Source organism: Gadus macrocephalus, chromosome 2 (assembly GCF_031168955.1).
Source record: "Gadus macrocephalus chromosome 2, ASM3116895v1".
NCBI lineage: Eukaryota > Metazoa > Chordata > Actinopteri > Gadiformes > Gadidae > Gadus > Gadus macrocephalus.
Window position 1 is genome coordinate 23,687,794 of NC_082383.1, and position 15,420 is coordinate 23,703,213.

Genomic DNA, 15,420 nt, shown 5'->3' on the forward strand with positions numbered 1-15,420 from the left:
GGTGGGGGCCTGGGTGGGGCCTGGGTGGGGGCCTGGGTGGGGCCTGGGTGGGGGCCTGGGTGGGGCCTGGGTGGGGCCTGGGTGGGGCCTGGGTGGGGGCCTGGGTGGGGCCTGGTTGGGGCCTGGCTGGGGGCCTGGGTGGGGCCTGGGTGGGGCCTGGGTGGGGGCCTGGTTGGGGGCCTGGGTGGGGCCTGGGTGGGGCCTGGGTGGGCCCTGGGTGGGGGCCTGGGTGGGGGCCTGGGTGGGGGCCTGGGTGGGGCCTGGGTGGGGGCCTGGGTGGGGCCTGGGTGGGGGCCTGGGTTCCCCCCCTGCTAGGACCCTGGAGACGGAGACATAAAGCTCCCTTTCATCCAGAGCCTGAAGAATGCCAGCATCTGTCTGACGGGGGAGTCTCGTCCCATGAAGGGTTAGAGAGGGATCAGCGATGGGCCTCTGGGGACCAGGTGGCCCCTGGGGGGCCAGCAGCCCCCCAGGGGCCACCTAGTGGGGCTGCTCCCCCCCGAGGGGACGGTGGACGGGCAGACCCCCCCATTAGCACCGGAACCACACCGGCAGTCTGTGTCCCAGGGGCCGGTGGCCATGCCCCGGTGGGGTCGTGGTGGTGGCCACGCCCCGGTGGGGTTGGTGGGGTTGGCCACGCCCCGGTGGTGGTGGCCACGCCCCGGTGGTGGTGGCCACGCCCCTGTGGTGGTGGCCACGCCCCTGTGGTGGTGGCCACGCCCCGCTAGGCCCGTACAGGTTAAGCGCTGGGAGCTAGCTGGTCAGACGATGCGTCTTATTGTGGAGGTCATTAAACTCTGAGAAGTCCATTCAGAGGCCGGGGGGGGGGGGGGGGGGGGGGGGGCGCTAGAGGGGGCTGGAGGATAAGCTGCTGCTTGCTAATTAGCTGCTAATGTGTACAAAGTCATCAACAGTTCAGATGACAGCATGAAGCCATGTGACCATGTTCTGAAGTAATGAAGTCCCTGTAACCACAGCATTGTTCATCGGCAAAGGGCTAGGCTAATGTGTTAGGCTAACAGGCTAGCACCTGTCCTAACGGGGGGTATTGAGGGAGGGAAATCTGTTTTTACCTTTTACTTTTAACCTCACACTCTCCGTTCCCACATCGCAGTGTTCGAATGCTCCCCATCTCCTCAATGCGCCCCACTCTTCCCCCTGATGCCCCAACAACAGACCCTGGCACGATGCAGAGATGTTGGTCGCTGGCTGCCTGGTTCACAGCTGGACCTTGTAGGCTCCTCACAGTCACATTATTAAGCAGCCGATTGACCAGTGAATGAACTTCTTCAGAGCCTGACTGAAGCGCTCTCGTCAGGTTGAAAGTAAATAAGCATCCCAATGAATCGGCCCCAGTTCTGGACCTTCATCAGAGGAACACAGAGCTGCTTCAGGAACGACCGGACAGGAGTCCACGACCCAACGCCTCCCTCTGCGTTAACTAAACTCGGTTAACCTTAGAGTACACACACTCTCACTCTCCCTCTCTCACACACACACGCACACACACGCACGCACGCTCATAAACACACGGACACCGTGAACTGCATTCCCAGTGACCCCACTGGGATGCTGTGGATGGTTTTCGCTTCCTGTGACTTCGTATCACCGTCTGGGGTCTCCCTTACTAAAGCATTTGTTGTTTGCTACTTTCTATTTGAATTTCCTTACTTTAATCTGGATTTTGTTTCTACTATTTCTAGGCGGTTTTAGTGAACTTCCTCCCGGGTCCTCAGGGCTGAAGCAGGTCAGTATATACAGGCTACTGACCTGCTATATCCACCCCGTTATATCGGAATACATAGGCATATATATATATATATATATATATATATATATATATATATATATATATATATATGTATATATATATATATATATATATATATATATATATATATAGATATATATATAGATATATATAGATAGATATATATAACGGGGTGTTGAACAAGGAGTCAATATATATACACATATGTATTCCTATACAACGGGATGCTGGATCCTTACCTTCAAAGTCGGACAGAATCCCCTCCAGGTGGTCGTTCACAGAGAACCCCGACATCATGATCCAAGGCAGGAAACAAGCTTTGGATTACGGGTCAGAAAAGTGTATCCTACTGGAACCCTCGGTGTCAAACACCATAAAAAAAGGCCTTGTAATAACTTATATTACAGACACAAACTTGAGGGCAGTCTTGTAACGTGTGCGTCCGACAGCACTCCGAACGAGGACTGCGTTCCGCGGTGGAACAGGAGATCCAGAGGTCCGACGCGCCGCCCCCTTTCGTCCCCTCCCCCTCCCAAAGCCCCCAGCGGTCCCTTCAGGTGTGCGTGTGTGAGAGGGGGGGGCGTGTGCGTGTGCTTGTGTGTATGTGTGCTTCTATCTGTTAAATAAATGTGCTTCGGCTGGGAATGGTCCACAGCCTCGTTTGGTGCGGGAGTGTTTGTGGATGATGGCTGGTTTGCCGACTCAGATTGGGCTCTGGGGCTGGGTGAGTTAGGGTTAGGGTTAGGGTTAGTGTTAACTAACCCTAACCCTAACCCTGGGGCTGGGTGAGGTGAAATCACATTACCTTGTTTGCTTTGTTGTTGACCTAAGTTCTCATGCACCGAGGAGGATAACTCCCTGTCCCTAACCCTCTCTCACTGAAAGCTGTTAAGACAGTTTGCATTTCCACTGGAGCCACGAGGTCCGACACGTTCGACGACTTTGAGCCGAAACGGACGAAACCGACCCGGTTTCGTTTTATGCGGTTCAGGAATATCTCCGTAAAGACGGAGTCATTGCGAAACCGCATCGAGCTGTAGAAAATCGCTGTAGTAAATATTCAAGGCGCTGGTCCACAGAAATAAGTGGAGCGCATCAATCCTGGCGCATATACAGTCTGCGTGCTGTATACAAACATTCAGTCACCATTCAACCTTTTAAATTGAGCAGAAATACTTTTTCATGTACAATTAGTAATTAAATTTATCAAGGGGATTTATTTTACAAAAGTTAGGGTTAGTTACAAATTAAATAATAAATAAAAAATTCAAGCAACACTGACGTCACCCAGCTGGTGGGTGGCTAATGACGTCATTGTTTGCGTTTCAGGCGTCCACAGGTATCCTAACACGAAACTGCATAGGTCCGGATAGATTTGAAACCACCTCCGAGGGTGGTTTCAGAATTGTGCGGTTGAGGGCCCCGCATTCGCCGGCTCCATCTGGACGGTCAGCCGAAACGCACAATGACCGATTTTTTGAAGCCATTCGAGACTTCTTTGATGTGGAGATTCCTTTAGCTGTTAGCAACCTAGCACACATGTCTCCTTCCCCTCACCTTTGTGGTTACCGCCCATGCCAAGGTTTCCTATAGGTGTCATGTCCACCACGGGCTCATGGAGGATGTTTGGTAAATCACTGTATCGATTTTCCCATGATGCTCAATTCAATTCAATACTTTGCTGTCAAGGTGTGTGCTAAAATAAATTAAATGTCGATAGTGAATCAAAACACAAAGGCCAAAACCAACGTTGTGATCGGATCAGAGGTGTTAAAGGGGAAAATACTGTCTGTGGCATGTTGTGGAGGAAGCCAGTATTTCCAATGAGCATGTTAGTCTCTGATGACATATCGAGGACGTTGGATGATTTCGTACAGAACATTTCTTAAATAGTGCTCCTTTAATGAGAAGCATATGCTGCAGTGCAGTGGTTGTCTTAGGCCCCGTCCACAGGGAAACGGTTTGTTTGTGAGTTTGGGCCGACTGTCCAGACAGATCCGGCATTTTCGGTGGCCGAAAACACACTTTTTTAAAACCAGGTCCCAGGGTGGGAGATAAAAACGGCCCTATGCTTTTTCGTCTTAGGAAACGCATGAAACGCAGAAACGCAGCCAAATAAAACGGAGGGTAAAAGATAGCTTTCGCCTGTGTGGACGAGGCCTTAAACTGAACCTGTAAACTGTCCTGGATTACCCCATATGCAAACGGTGAAAACAAACTAGACATGACACACGCAGTGGTGGAGAGCGACGGCAGGGAGACAAGGAAACTGGAAAGAAAGAAGCAGCACTGGTTCATTTCACCGTCACAATGAATGCAAGACCGCAATGGAAAAGATGTGATGGAATAGATGTGATGGAATGCACGAAGCAACACTATTTTTGGATTCTAACAAACCACAATACATTTACTGAACAATGTTTAGAATTTATTTCCAATCATATAATCCTTTCAGTACACTTGGTTGCCACCAGTGGTACGGGTACCACAGGTTGAGAAAAACAGGTTTAGTGCAATGTTACGAGTAAAGAGAAAGTAAGGGTTTAGAAGAGAGCTGTGAACAATGGTTTCTTAATTGACTAGCGTTGCTGGTTGGCTCCTCTGCCAGGTTCAGAACAGATGAACCGCTCAGCTCTTTCTTTGTATTTTGGAAATCCAAAGAACAGAGAACTGCTCAGCCATGCTAGGCAGGTGCAACAGAGACCTTGGCCTGGAGACCATCTCAGAGACACCTTGTCCCGTGGTGATGGATGGTCTCGGTGTTCCAGTGCACTGTGACACGTGGATGTACAGACCTGCCTGCACACGCAGGAACCCCCAGGCCGCCAGAAGGGGAACACCCCAGCCGGCCTGGGGGCCCCTGGGCTCCACAGAGAGGTAGCCACGGGATGGGTGGGTGGGCCCCTCCTGCCTCTACGGCCCCTGAGGCTTCCAGAGCCGCGCTGGGGAGGTTCAGGTTCATATAGATGACAATAATGTAGTCTGTTAAAAAGAAGTCTCAGTAATTATCTTCAATAGAATTCTTTCTCTTAAAGTGTGCAGTTTCATAGTTTACAATGCACTTACTTAGTAAAGACACACTGCACCTTCTGAAGCTGGTCTCACTCTCCTGGTGTCATGACTGACTGACTGACTGACTGACTGACTGACTGACTGACTGACTGACTGACTGACTGACTGACTGACTGACTGACTGACTGACTGACTGACTGACTGACTGACTGACTGACTGACTGACTGACTGACTGACTGACTGACTGACTGACTGACTGACTGACTGACTGACTGACTGACTGACTGACTGACTGACTGACTGACTGACTGACTGACTGACTGACTGACTGACTGACTGACTGACTGACTGACTGACTGACTGACTGACTGACTGACTGACTGACTGACTGACTGACTGACTGACTGACTGACTGACTGACTGACTGACTGACTGACTGACTGACTGACTGACTGACTGACTGACTGACTGACTGACTGACTGACTGACTGACTGACTGACTGACTGACTGACTGACTGACTGACTGACTGACTGACTGACTGACTGACTGACTGACTGACTGACTGACTGACTGACTGACTGACTGACTGACTGACTGACTGACTGACTGACTGACTGACTGACTGACTGACTGACTGACTGACTGACTGACTGACTGACTGACTGACTGACTGACTGACTGACTGACTGACTGACTGACTGACTGACTGACTGACTCTCTCTCTCTCTCTCTCTCTCTCTCTCTCTCTCTCTCTCTCTCTCTCTCTCTCTCTCTCTCTCTCTCTCTCTCTCATACCACACCTCAAGGTCATAACTTGAGGTGTGGTATTTCCTCCCTCATACCCAGCCTGCACTCAGGTAGAATACAGCCACTGACAACATGTCCAGAGGGCTGTGTATACTCACACACCAAACACGCACACGCTCACACACCCACATGCAAGCATGCACACACGCGCACACACACACACACACACACACACACACACACACACACACACACACACACACACACACACACACACACACACACACACACACACACACACACACACACACACACACACACACACAGGTAATCTTAGCATGCATGCTGGGTGTAGAGCCTTTTATCACCTCATTCAGGTGAACTCAACACTTCTGAGGGACTTTCAGGAGCAGAGTTCAGGGTCAGGGTTCAGGGGTTCATCGGCCCCTAACCCTAACACTCCATCAAATAGTTACGTTGGTCCACCTCGCAAGGCGGGTTCAGTGTCACGTTTTGCCTGACCAAAACGTGAAGACTACACATTTTTTCCCACCCATCTAAATGAATGGAGTATATATATAGCTGGAGCACAACACAATGTTACAACGTTTGACAAATGAAGGACAAGGAATTGGACAGGGTCAACAGCCAGAGAGAAGAGGAAGAGGATGAGGCTGCGTGGCGGAGGAGCTGGGAGGCACAACAGAGGAAGAGGCAGAATGCACGTTCCTGATGAGATAAGAGCCACACTTGTAGACCATGTTCTCAATCAGGGGCTACAATGGCCGAGGCTGGTCGAAGGCTGCCGCCCAATGCTGGGAGAATAACTGTGTCCTCAATCATTCAGGCTTTTCGCCGACAGAACAGGTATGTATTCTAACGATAGGCAATGTACTGTATACTTTCTGTAATGCTTCATACAATATTACAGTATTCCACTTGCATTTTACAATATACAGTAAGTATACTTTTACTGTACTGTATTTTTTTTCCACATAGGATTGCAAGACAACCTCTCAGGGGTTGCAGAGGGGCCCTGTCCACACCTGAGCAGGGCCGGCTGTCTGCACCATGGCTGTAGAAGACCATGGTGCAGACAGCCGGCCCTGCCACACCTGAGCAGGGCCGGCTGTCTGCACCATGGCTGTAGAAGACCATGGTGCAGACAGCCGGCCCTGCCACACCTGAGCAGGGCCGGCTGTCTGCACCATGGCTGTAGAAGACCATGGTGCAGACAGCCGGCCCTGTGCACACCTGAGCAGGGCCGGCTGTCTGCACCATGGCTGTAGAAGACCATGGTGCAGACAGCCGGCCCTGTCCACACCTGAACAGGGCCGGCTGTCTGCACCATGGCTGTAGAAGACCATGCCATAAGACTAAGGGAGGTAAAGTGGGCCATTATGGAGGACAACAACATCTTTGAAAACATCCAAACAGTCAGCATCTCAACCATTGACAGGGTGCTGAAGAGACACCAAATGAATACAGAGCAGCTGTACAATGTTCAATTTAAAAGAAATGGTGAAAGAGTGAAGGAGTAGCGCTAATAGTATGTACAGGTAAAGCATGTATGAGCATGCAGTAACTTTACCTCACAGTTAACAGTACAACATTGTATTGTGATATACAGTACTGTAAGTGTGACCCTTACATATTTGCTATGGCTGAAGAAAAGAAGATGCAAAATGTGCTATATACATTTGATGTAACTGTATCTTGTCCAAAATAAAAATGCATGTACTTCATAAAACTCATTTTGTATTTTCTGGATATAGCGTATAATGGCACTTGAAGCAAGTGAACCAACGCAAAACTTCATCTACGTAGATGAGGTTGGATTCAACCTAACGAAACACAGAAGGCGTGGTCGAAATATCATCGGCTACAGAGCTACAGTTGATGTGCCAGACCAACCGGGCGGGAACATAACTATGGGTTCTGCTAGCTCTGAGAATGGTGTGCTAACGCATATTCCCGTTAACGGGCCATACAATACAGAGCGTATTGTCACCTTTTTAGACACTCTCTACAGGGATCTCATCCCTGAACCAGAGAGGGGTCAGATTGGAGATGACTTGCCAAAGTACGTGATAGTTTGGGACAATGTCAGTTTCCATCGCTCCAACCTCATCAGGCAATGGTTTGACCCACAACAGGATGCTGATGGAGTTCCTCGCACCCCTACTCCCCATTCCTTAACCCCATTGAGGAATTTTTCTCTGCATAGTGATGGAAAGTATATGATCGCCACACAGATGACCCTTCTGGCTGCCATGGATGCAGCGTGTGATGACATCACAGCAGATGCCTGCAGAGGCTGGATAAGATACTCTAAAAGATTCTTTCCACGCTGCTTTGCAAGACTAGATATTCGTTGTGATGTGGATGAGAATTTGTGGCCCAACAGACAGGAACGTCAGGAGGTGTAGGAAGACTGCACTATAATTCCTACATTACTGCATGTACTGTTTTCCCTAAGGAGATTATCGTATGTTCACATTTCTAATATTGTTTTTTTTATTTTACAGTGTTATCTTTTCCTTTCTGTATCGCTATGACATGGTCTGTCAATAAATTACAGAAGAAACAGTAAAATCTTACAGTTTTTTCAGTCGCTTTGGTACATTTCTCAGATCAGAATTGAAATTCTCAAAACTACCTGTTCAATCTTCACATCATTGTGTCACTTCTGCACATCAAAAAAGCAGTTTCTCATTTCTTTGAAGAAGTTGCAAATGCTCTGGTACATTCATGCAATTGATATACGATTCTCTGCTCTTTCCTACATTATCAATTGCTTATGTCATGTTAATCAAAATGTATTGTAATGGGTCTCTATTGTATAGTCTCACCTCCACAACATTTAGGTATTAGTTCATTGCATAAGTCTTTACATGTAAAATGGTTGAACAAGTTGTCATATGTCAAGCATATTTCTATACATTTCCATTGGACTTTTTTTCTAAATCTGTCCTGAATTGGTAAATTGCTACCAGGTGAATCTCGACTTTCTCTAAAGAAGTGAAATGTGTGCAGTGTTAGATCAACCAACGATCAACCAGTTTACTGAAATAGCTCAAAGGTGCATCTCATGAACCATAAACTGGCAAGTATACAGTAGCTGGAGCACAACACAATGTTACATTGTCTCACAATGGAAGGACAAGGAATTGGACGGGGTCAACAGCCAAAGAGAAGAAGAAGAGGAAGAGGAGTGAGGCTGCGTGAGAATGAGAATTTGTGGCCCACCAGACAGGAACGTCAGGAGGTGTAGGAAGACTGCACTGTAATTCCTACAGCAATGCATGCACAGTTTACCCTAAGGAGATTGTCCTATGTTCACATTTCTAGCAATGACATGGTCTGTCAACAAATTACAGAATAAAAAGTCAAAGTGTAAATTTGAATCTTGTCCAGTCTCTTGCAATCAATCTCCCACATACACTAAGTTGTAACTTACAATTTACAATAATTGTCTTCAAAACTTTAGCCATAGTTTATATCAGAACATCCCTCCTGAGTACACTGTTATATTGACAACATGACAATTTAACTGTCTTATCCGTACAGAATGAACGGTTACCACTTCCAAGGTTGAAGTGGTAACTAACTCAATGTGTCTGCCTCGTCCCCAGACCTCCACATCCTGTAAGAAGTCCTCCATTACAGCTCAGTGCTCTCTCTGAAATACTTTCAGGTCTGTTTCAATGCATGGGCTTGTCGACTGCACTGTCTTCGTTTCCACAGCAGGAGGCCACTTGTGACAAAGTAATGTCTTTTTTAAGGCTTAGCTATAAAATAAGTTAAAATAATTGATAAAAAAAACAACTGGCATAACTGTTCAGAAGGGTCAAATAAGTTTTATTGTTTGGCAAATGCTAACATAAACCTGTAGCTGAAAGCCACATCAGGGCTTTGCATAACGGAACACAATTGTTGTTCCTCTTAACTATCCTGTATTTTTTGGGGTTTATTTTGTCCATTAAACAAAATTGTAAAGCTCCATGCAGTGTAGTGAAAGCTTCAAAAGTACTGAAGATCTTATTTTCAGACTTGGAAATGTGAAGTCACTTAAAGTTAAGGAACACTTTATTTGAAGGTGTATGCATAAGACTGTCATGCGACTGTCATTACACTGTCATAACCACGACATGACACCTGTCATGAACATTATGAATAGTTATGACTATTGTCATAGAGTGTCATTCGGTCAATTATGTCACGTTTAATGCAACATTGACATTGTATGAGATGTCTTTGTTATGACAACCTGACATAAGCTGAGACAAAATAACAATTTTCCATGTCTTTGTTATGACAACCTGACATTAACGAAGACAAAATATCGTGTTGATGTCTTAGTTATGTCGACTTGACCTTAACCAATAACATAACCTGTCATAAACATGTCATAGTAGGCTAAATAATCAAATGTCAAGAAACTACTTCGATTTACATGGTATTTTTAAACTGACGCATGCGGAAGATTTTGACATTGACTGTCATGGGACCTTTATTATACTGTCATGAATGATTCTGTTTGCCTAAAGTAAAGTGAAACAAGGAAATGATGTAATAGGTGGCTGAGTCGAGGACATGGGGTCTCTTTTATATCAAAGGGGTCTCAAAGGACGCATACGATGATCAACTTGTGGCTCCAGCCCTACAGGAAATGACTCAGCAAATGCTCCATCTTGTTGCACCTCATTCAGCAGCTCACTTGCAAGATTTTGGCCTGGAGTTCTTCCCAGACCTACACCTTAGCCATCCAACATGCATATCTGAGAATCAGGCCTCTCTTTAATAATGACAAAAAGTTATGAGAGAAATGCAAATTAACTTTTTGTTATCTCATAAGCGGCGTGGTGCCGGCTCCTTTTGACCCCAGACTTCAAAAACGTGGCCACAGGCCAGCTGTGTCTACACACCTTAAGCCACAAATGTACACCGCTATCCCACAAGAAATGGGGACTAGAAACTAACCTCTGTCTTATGTACATTTACTCTACTGATGGAGGTTACGCCCCTTTAAAACAAATAAATAGCGATCTGTTCTCGGCGCACGCAGACCTTTCTGCCTAAGCCCACGTTAAAATGAACATCTCAGCTCTCGTTTCAGGGCAGGAATCCAGTTTGTTCAAAACAATGACTTCAAACCACTTCTTGTTTCACCTCCCTGTTAGCACGTGATAAATTAATACTTTATCATATTGTCAGAATTCTCTTAAAGACCTGAATAATGGCGAACACACCAGACAGTGTTTCACACGCTAAGAGAGGACTCTATGCTCTGATCCCTGGTGCGGTTATTCAAATATAAATAAATCAAATTTTTCTGATGATGAAATGTATGACTCATTTGAACTAAATATATATTTAATGATAATTGTGTCTCTCTTCTAAGATGTAGATCAATTTAAACCTTTCAATTATTATTATTCATATAGTGTCTCTCTTGCCGTAATTATCAGACCCAACAACAAGGACAATCCTACCACGTTAACAACGTGGTAGGATACTAACAATACTATACTAACTCTCTAAAAATAAATATAATGTTAGACATATACACATAAAGAAATGCCACAAAAACTCACCAAATAAATAAAGCAGTAGACAGAAGCAGAGAGCTATCTCCGGGCTGCCTTCATATCAGACAGCGCCATAGTGATGGCCTCTAATTAGAAACTCCACTCGGCCAGGATGATGAACGACCAAATTAACGACGCTCAAGTTTGATAAATATTTTGATTGCACCGGTAAACCCCAATCAGGGCCAGAGCTTCATCTCCAACGTGGAGAGAGAGACACATAGAAAGAGACAGTTAGAGACAGACAGGTTGGAGAGGCAGACCTATAGAGCCAGACGCGTTAGAAACAGACACGGAGAGATAGAGACAGATAGGTAGATAGAGACATACACGTAGAGAGAGAGTGACAGGTAAAGAGAGAGACAGCCACTTAGAAATTCATCCTCAGAAACAGACATGCTGTCCTAAATTGAGTAATCTCTCTCTCTCTCTCTCTCTCTCTCTCTCTCTCTCTCTCTCTCTCTCTCTCTCTCTCTCTCTCCTCTCTCTCTCTCTCTCTCTCTCTCTCTCTCTCTCTCTCTCTCTTTCTTTTTTCTCTCCCTCTCTCTCTTTTTTCTCTCTCTCTCTTATATATATATATATATATATATATGTGTGTGTGTGTGACCGGCTGAATCTGCGTTGTGTTTTTTTCTTAAGTAGAGACGTGACCCAGGATCTCAGTCCAGTAAATGTAAATGTGTGTGAGAAGACTGTAGTAACACCAACAAGCAGGTAGGTGGCAGCAGTGCATTGCTGCCTGAGAGATCACGTGTTGGCACCGGGATTCACCATGAAGAAGAGACACACGATGTGTCTGAGATTAGCTGATCCTGTTTCAGGTCCTCTTCTTCATTCAGAAGTGTGATCTATAAAGTGTGCTGGTGTGAATGTTATGTTCATTAATTCAGCAGTGTTCCCATTCACAGAGAGCGAGGTATTTAACTGAATGATATCCATCGTGATGCATGCCATCACCTAGGGTGTGAGTTTATCTCACACACACTCACACTCTGTGTGTCAATCTGCTTCACTCACACTCACACACACACACACACACACACACACACACACACACACACACACACACACCACACACACACACACACACACACACACGGGGAAGACTGCGGTCAGGCTGCAGGGGGCAGCAAGGTGTGGAAACACCAAGATGGAGTGACAGACACACTTGACACTGACACAAACACACTCAGATAAGCCTCGCACACATCCACACACACACCCACACAGTCAAGTGTAAGATGGGCCATTTGTCCCGGGAAGATGAGGAGAGCGACGAGGAGAGCGATGGGGAGAGCGATGAGGAGAGGCAGGGCGATGGAGGGCGCCTGCGCGGACCGCTGATGGAGGCTGAGGCCGTTTGAGGCGTGGAGCCGTGGGACAATACGACCCCAATCGATATGCTCGCCGGCCCGGGAATTGGTTCGCTGCTGAGTGTGTGTATCTGTGTGTGCATGGGTGGTTGTGTGCAAGTTAGTGTCTGACAATCTGTCTGTCTGTCTGCATGGTAATGTCTGTCTTTCATTTCAGTGATTTCACTGATGGTGTGTGTGTGGGGGGGGGGGGGGGGGGGGGGGTGTGGACCCTCGAGGGAGGGGCTGATGGTGTGTGTGTGGGGGGGGGGGGGTGTGGACCCTCGAGGGAGGGGCTGATGGTGTGTGTGGGGGGGGGGGGGGGGGGGTGTGGACCCTCGAGGGAGGGGCTGATGGTGTGTGGGGGGGGGGGGGGGTGGACCCTCGGGGGAGGGGCTGATGGTGTGTGGGGGGGGGGGGGGGGGTGTGGACCCTCGAGGGAGGGGCTGATGGTGTGTGGGGGGGGGGGGGGGGGGTGGACCCTCGAGGGAGGGGCTGATGGTGTGTGGGGGGGGGGGGGGGTGGACCCTCGGGGGAGGGGCTGATGGTGTGTGGGGGGGGGGGGGGGTGGACCCTCGGGGGAGGGGCTGATGGTGTGTGGGGGGGGTTCCTGCATGATGTCCTCAGCCTGTTGTGTCTCTAGAAATACTTTGTTGAACAAGGTATTGATACAATAGAGTTTATATATATTGATATAATAGAATTAATGCATATAATAGAGTTTATATATATTGATATAATATAATTAATACATATAATAGAGTTTATATATATTGATATAATAGAATTAATGCATATAATAGAGTTTGTATATATTGATATAATAGAATTAATACATATAATAGAGTTTATATATATTGATATAATAGAATTAATACATATAATAGAGTTTATATATATTGATATAATAGAATTAATACATATAATAGAGTTTATATATATTGATATAATATAATTAATACATATAATAGAGTTTATATATATTGATATAATATAATTAATACATATAATAGAGTTTATATATATTGATATAATATAATTAATACATATAATAGAGTTTATATATATTGATATAATAGAATTAATGCATATAATAGAGTTTATATATATTGATATAATAGAATTAATACATATAATAGAGTTTATATATATTGATATAATAGAATTAATACATATAATAGAGTTTATATATATTGATATAATAGAATTAATACATATAATAGAGTTTATATATATTGATATAATAGAATTAATACATATAATAGAGTTTATATATATTGATATAATAGAATTAATGCATATAATAGAGTTTATATATATTGATATAATAGAATTAATACATATAATAGAGTTTATATATATTGATATAATAGAATTAATACATATAATAGAGTTTATATATATTGATATAATATAATTAATACATATAATAGAGTTTATATATATTGATATAATATAATTAATACATATAATAGAGTTTATATATATTGATATAATATAATTAATACATATAATAGAGTTTATATATATTGATATAATATAATTAATACATATAATAGAGTTTATATATATTGATATAATATAATTAATGCATATAATAGAGTTTATATATATTGATATAATAGAATTAATGCATATAATAGAGTTTATATATATTGATATAATAGAATTAATACATATAATAGAGTTTATATATATTGATATAATAGAATTAATACATATAATAGAGTTTATATATATTGATATAATAGAATTAATACATATAATAGAGTTTATATATATTGATATAATATAATTAATACATATAATAGAGTTTATATATATTGATATAATATAATTAATACATATAATAGAGTTTATATATATTGATATAATATAATTAATACATATAATAGAGTTTATATATATTGATATAATATAATTAATACATATAATAGAGTTTATATATATTGATATAATATAATTAATGCATATAATAGAGTTTATATATATTGATATAATAGAATTAATGCATATAATAGAGTTTATATATATTGATATAATAGAATTAATGCATATAATAGAGTTTATATATATTGATATAATAGAATTAATACATATAATAGAGTTTATATATATTGATATAATAGAATTAATACATATAATAGAGTTTATATATATTGATATAATAGAATTAATACATATAATAGAGTTTATATATATTGATATAATATAATTAATACATATAATAGAGTTTATATATATTGATATAATATAATTAATACATATAATAGAGTTTATATATATTGATATAATATAATTAATACATATGCATATAATATAGTTTCAACACACACAGGACAGCTTAATTGCCCTGTGTGTGTCTATCTGTGTGTGTGTGTGTGTGTGTGTGTGTGTGTGTGTGTGTGTGTGTGTGTGTGTGTGTGTGTGTGTGTGTGTGTGTGTGTGTGTGTGTGTGTGAGGTTGTATATCTGTGTGTGAGTGTGTGTGTGTGTGTGTGTGTGTGTGTGTGTGTGTGTGTGTGTGTGTGTGTGTGTGTGTGTGTGTGTGTGTGATTGTATATCTGTGTGTGAGTGAGTGAGATGTGTGTGTGTGTGTGTGTGTGTGTGTGTGTGTGTGTATGTGTGTGTGTGTGGTTGTATTTCTGTGTGTGTGTGAGTGAGTGAGGTGTGTGTGTGTGTGTGTGTGTGTGTGTGTGTGTGTGTGTGTGTGTGTGTGTGTGTGTGTGTGTGTGTGTGTGTGTGTGTGTGTGAGGTTGTATTTCTGTGTGTGTGTGTGAGTGAGATGTGTGTGTGTGTGTGTGTGTGTGTGTGTGTGTGTGTGTGTGTGTGTGTGTGTGTGTGAGGTTGTATTTCTGTGTGTGTGTGAGTGAGATGTGTGTGTGTGTGTGTGTGTGTGTGTGTGTGTGTGTGTGTGTGTGTGTGTGTGTGTGTGTGTGTGTGTG

General features: G+C 43.7%; 1 protein-coding gene across 3 annotated transcripts in view; it reads right to left on the bottom strand.

The window, feature by feature from the left end:
• The window catches only part of septin12 (septin 12), a 49,585-nt gene extending 47,343 nt beyond the window's left edge, over positions 1–2,242 (bottom strand). For all 3 annotated transcript variants that reach the window (XM_060046041.1, XM_060046040.1, XM_060046039.1), the window contains exon 1: positions 2,011–2,242. In XM_060046041.1, the coding sequence (XP_059902024.1) occupies positions 2,011–2,068 (58 nt within the window). In that variant the 5' untranslated portion in view covers positions 2,069–2,242. The remainder of the gene's footprint in view (positions 1–2,010) is intronic.
• Between the last annotated feature and the right edge of the window lie 13,178 nt (positions 2,243–15,420).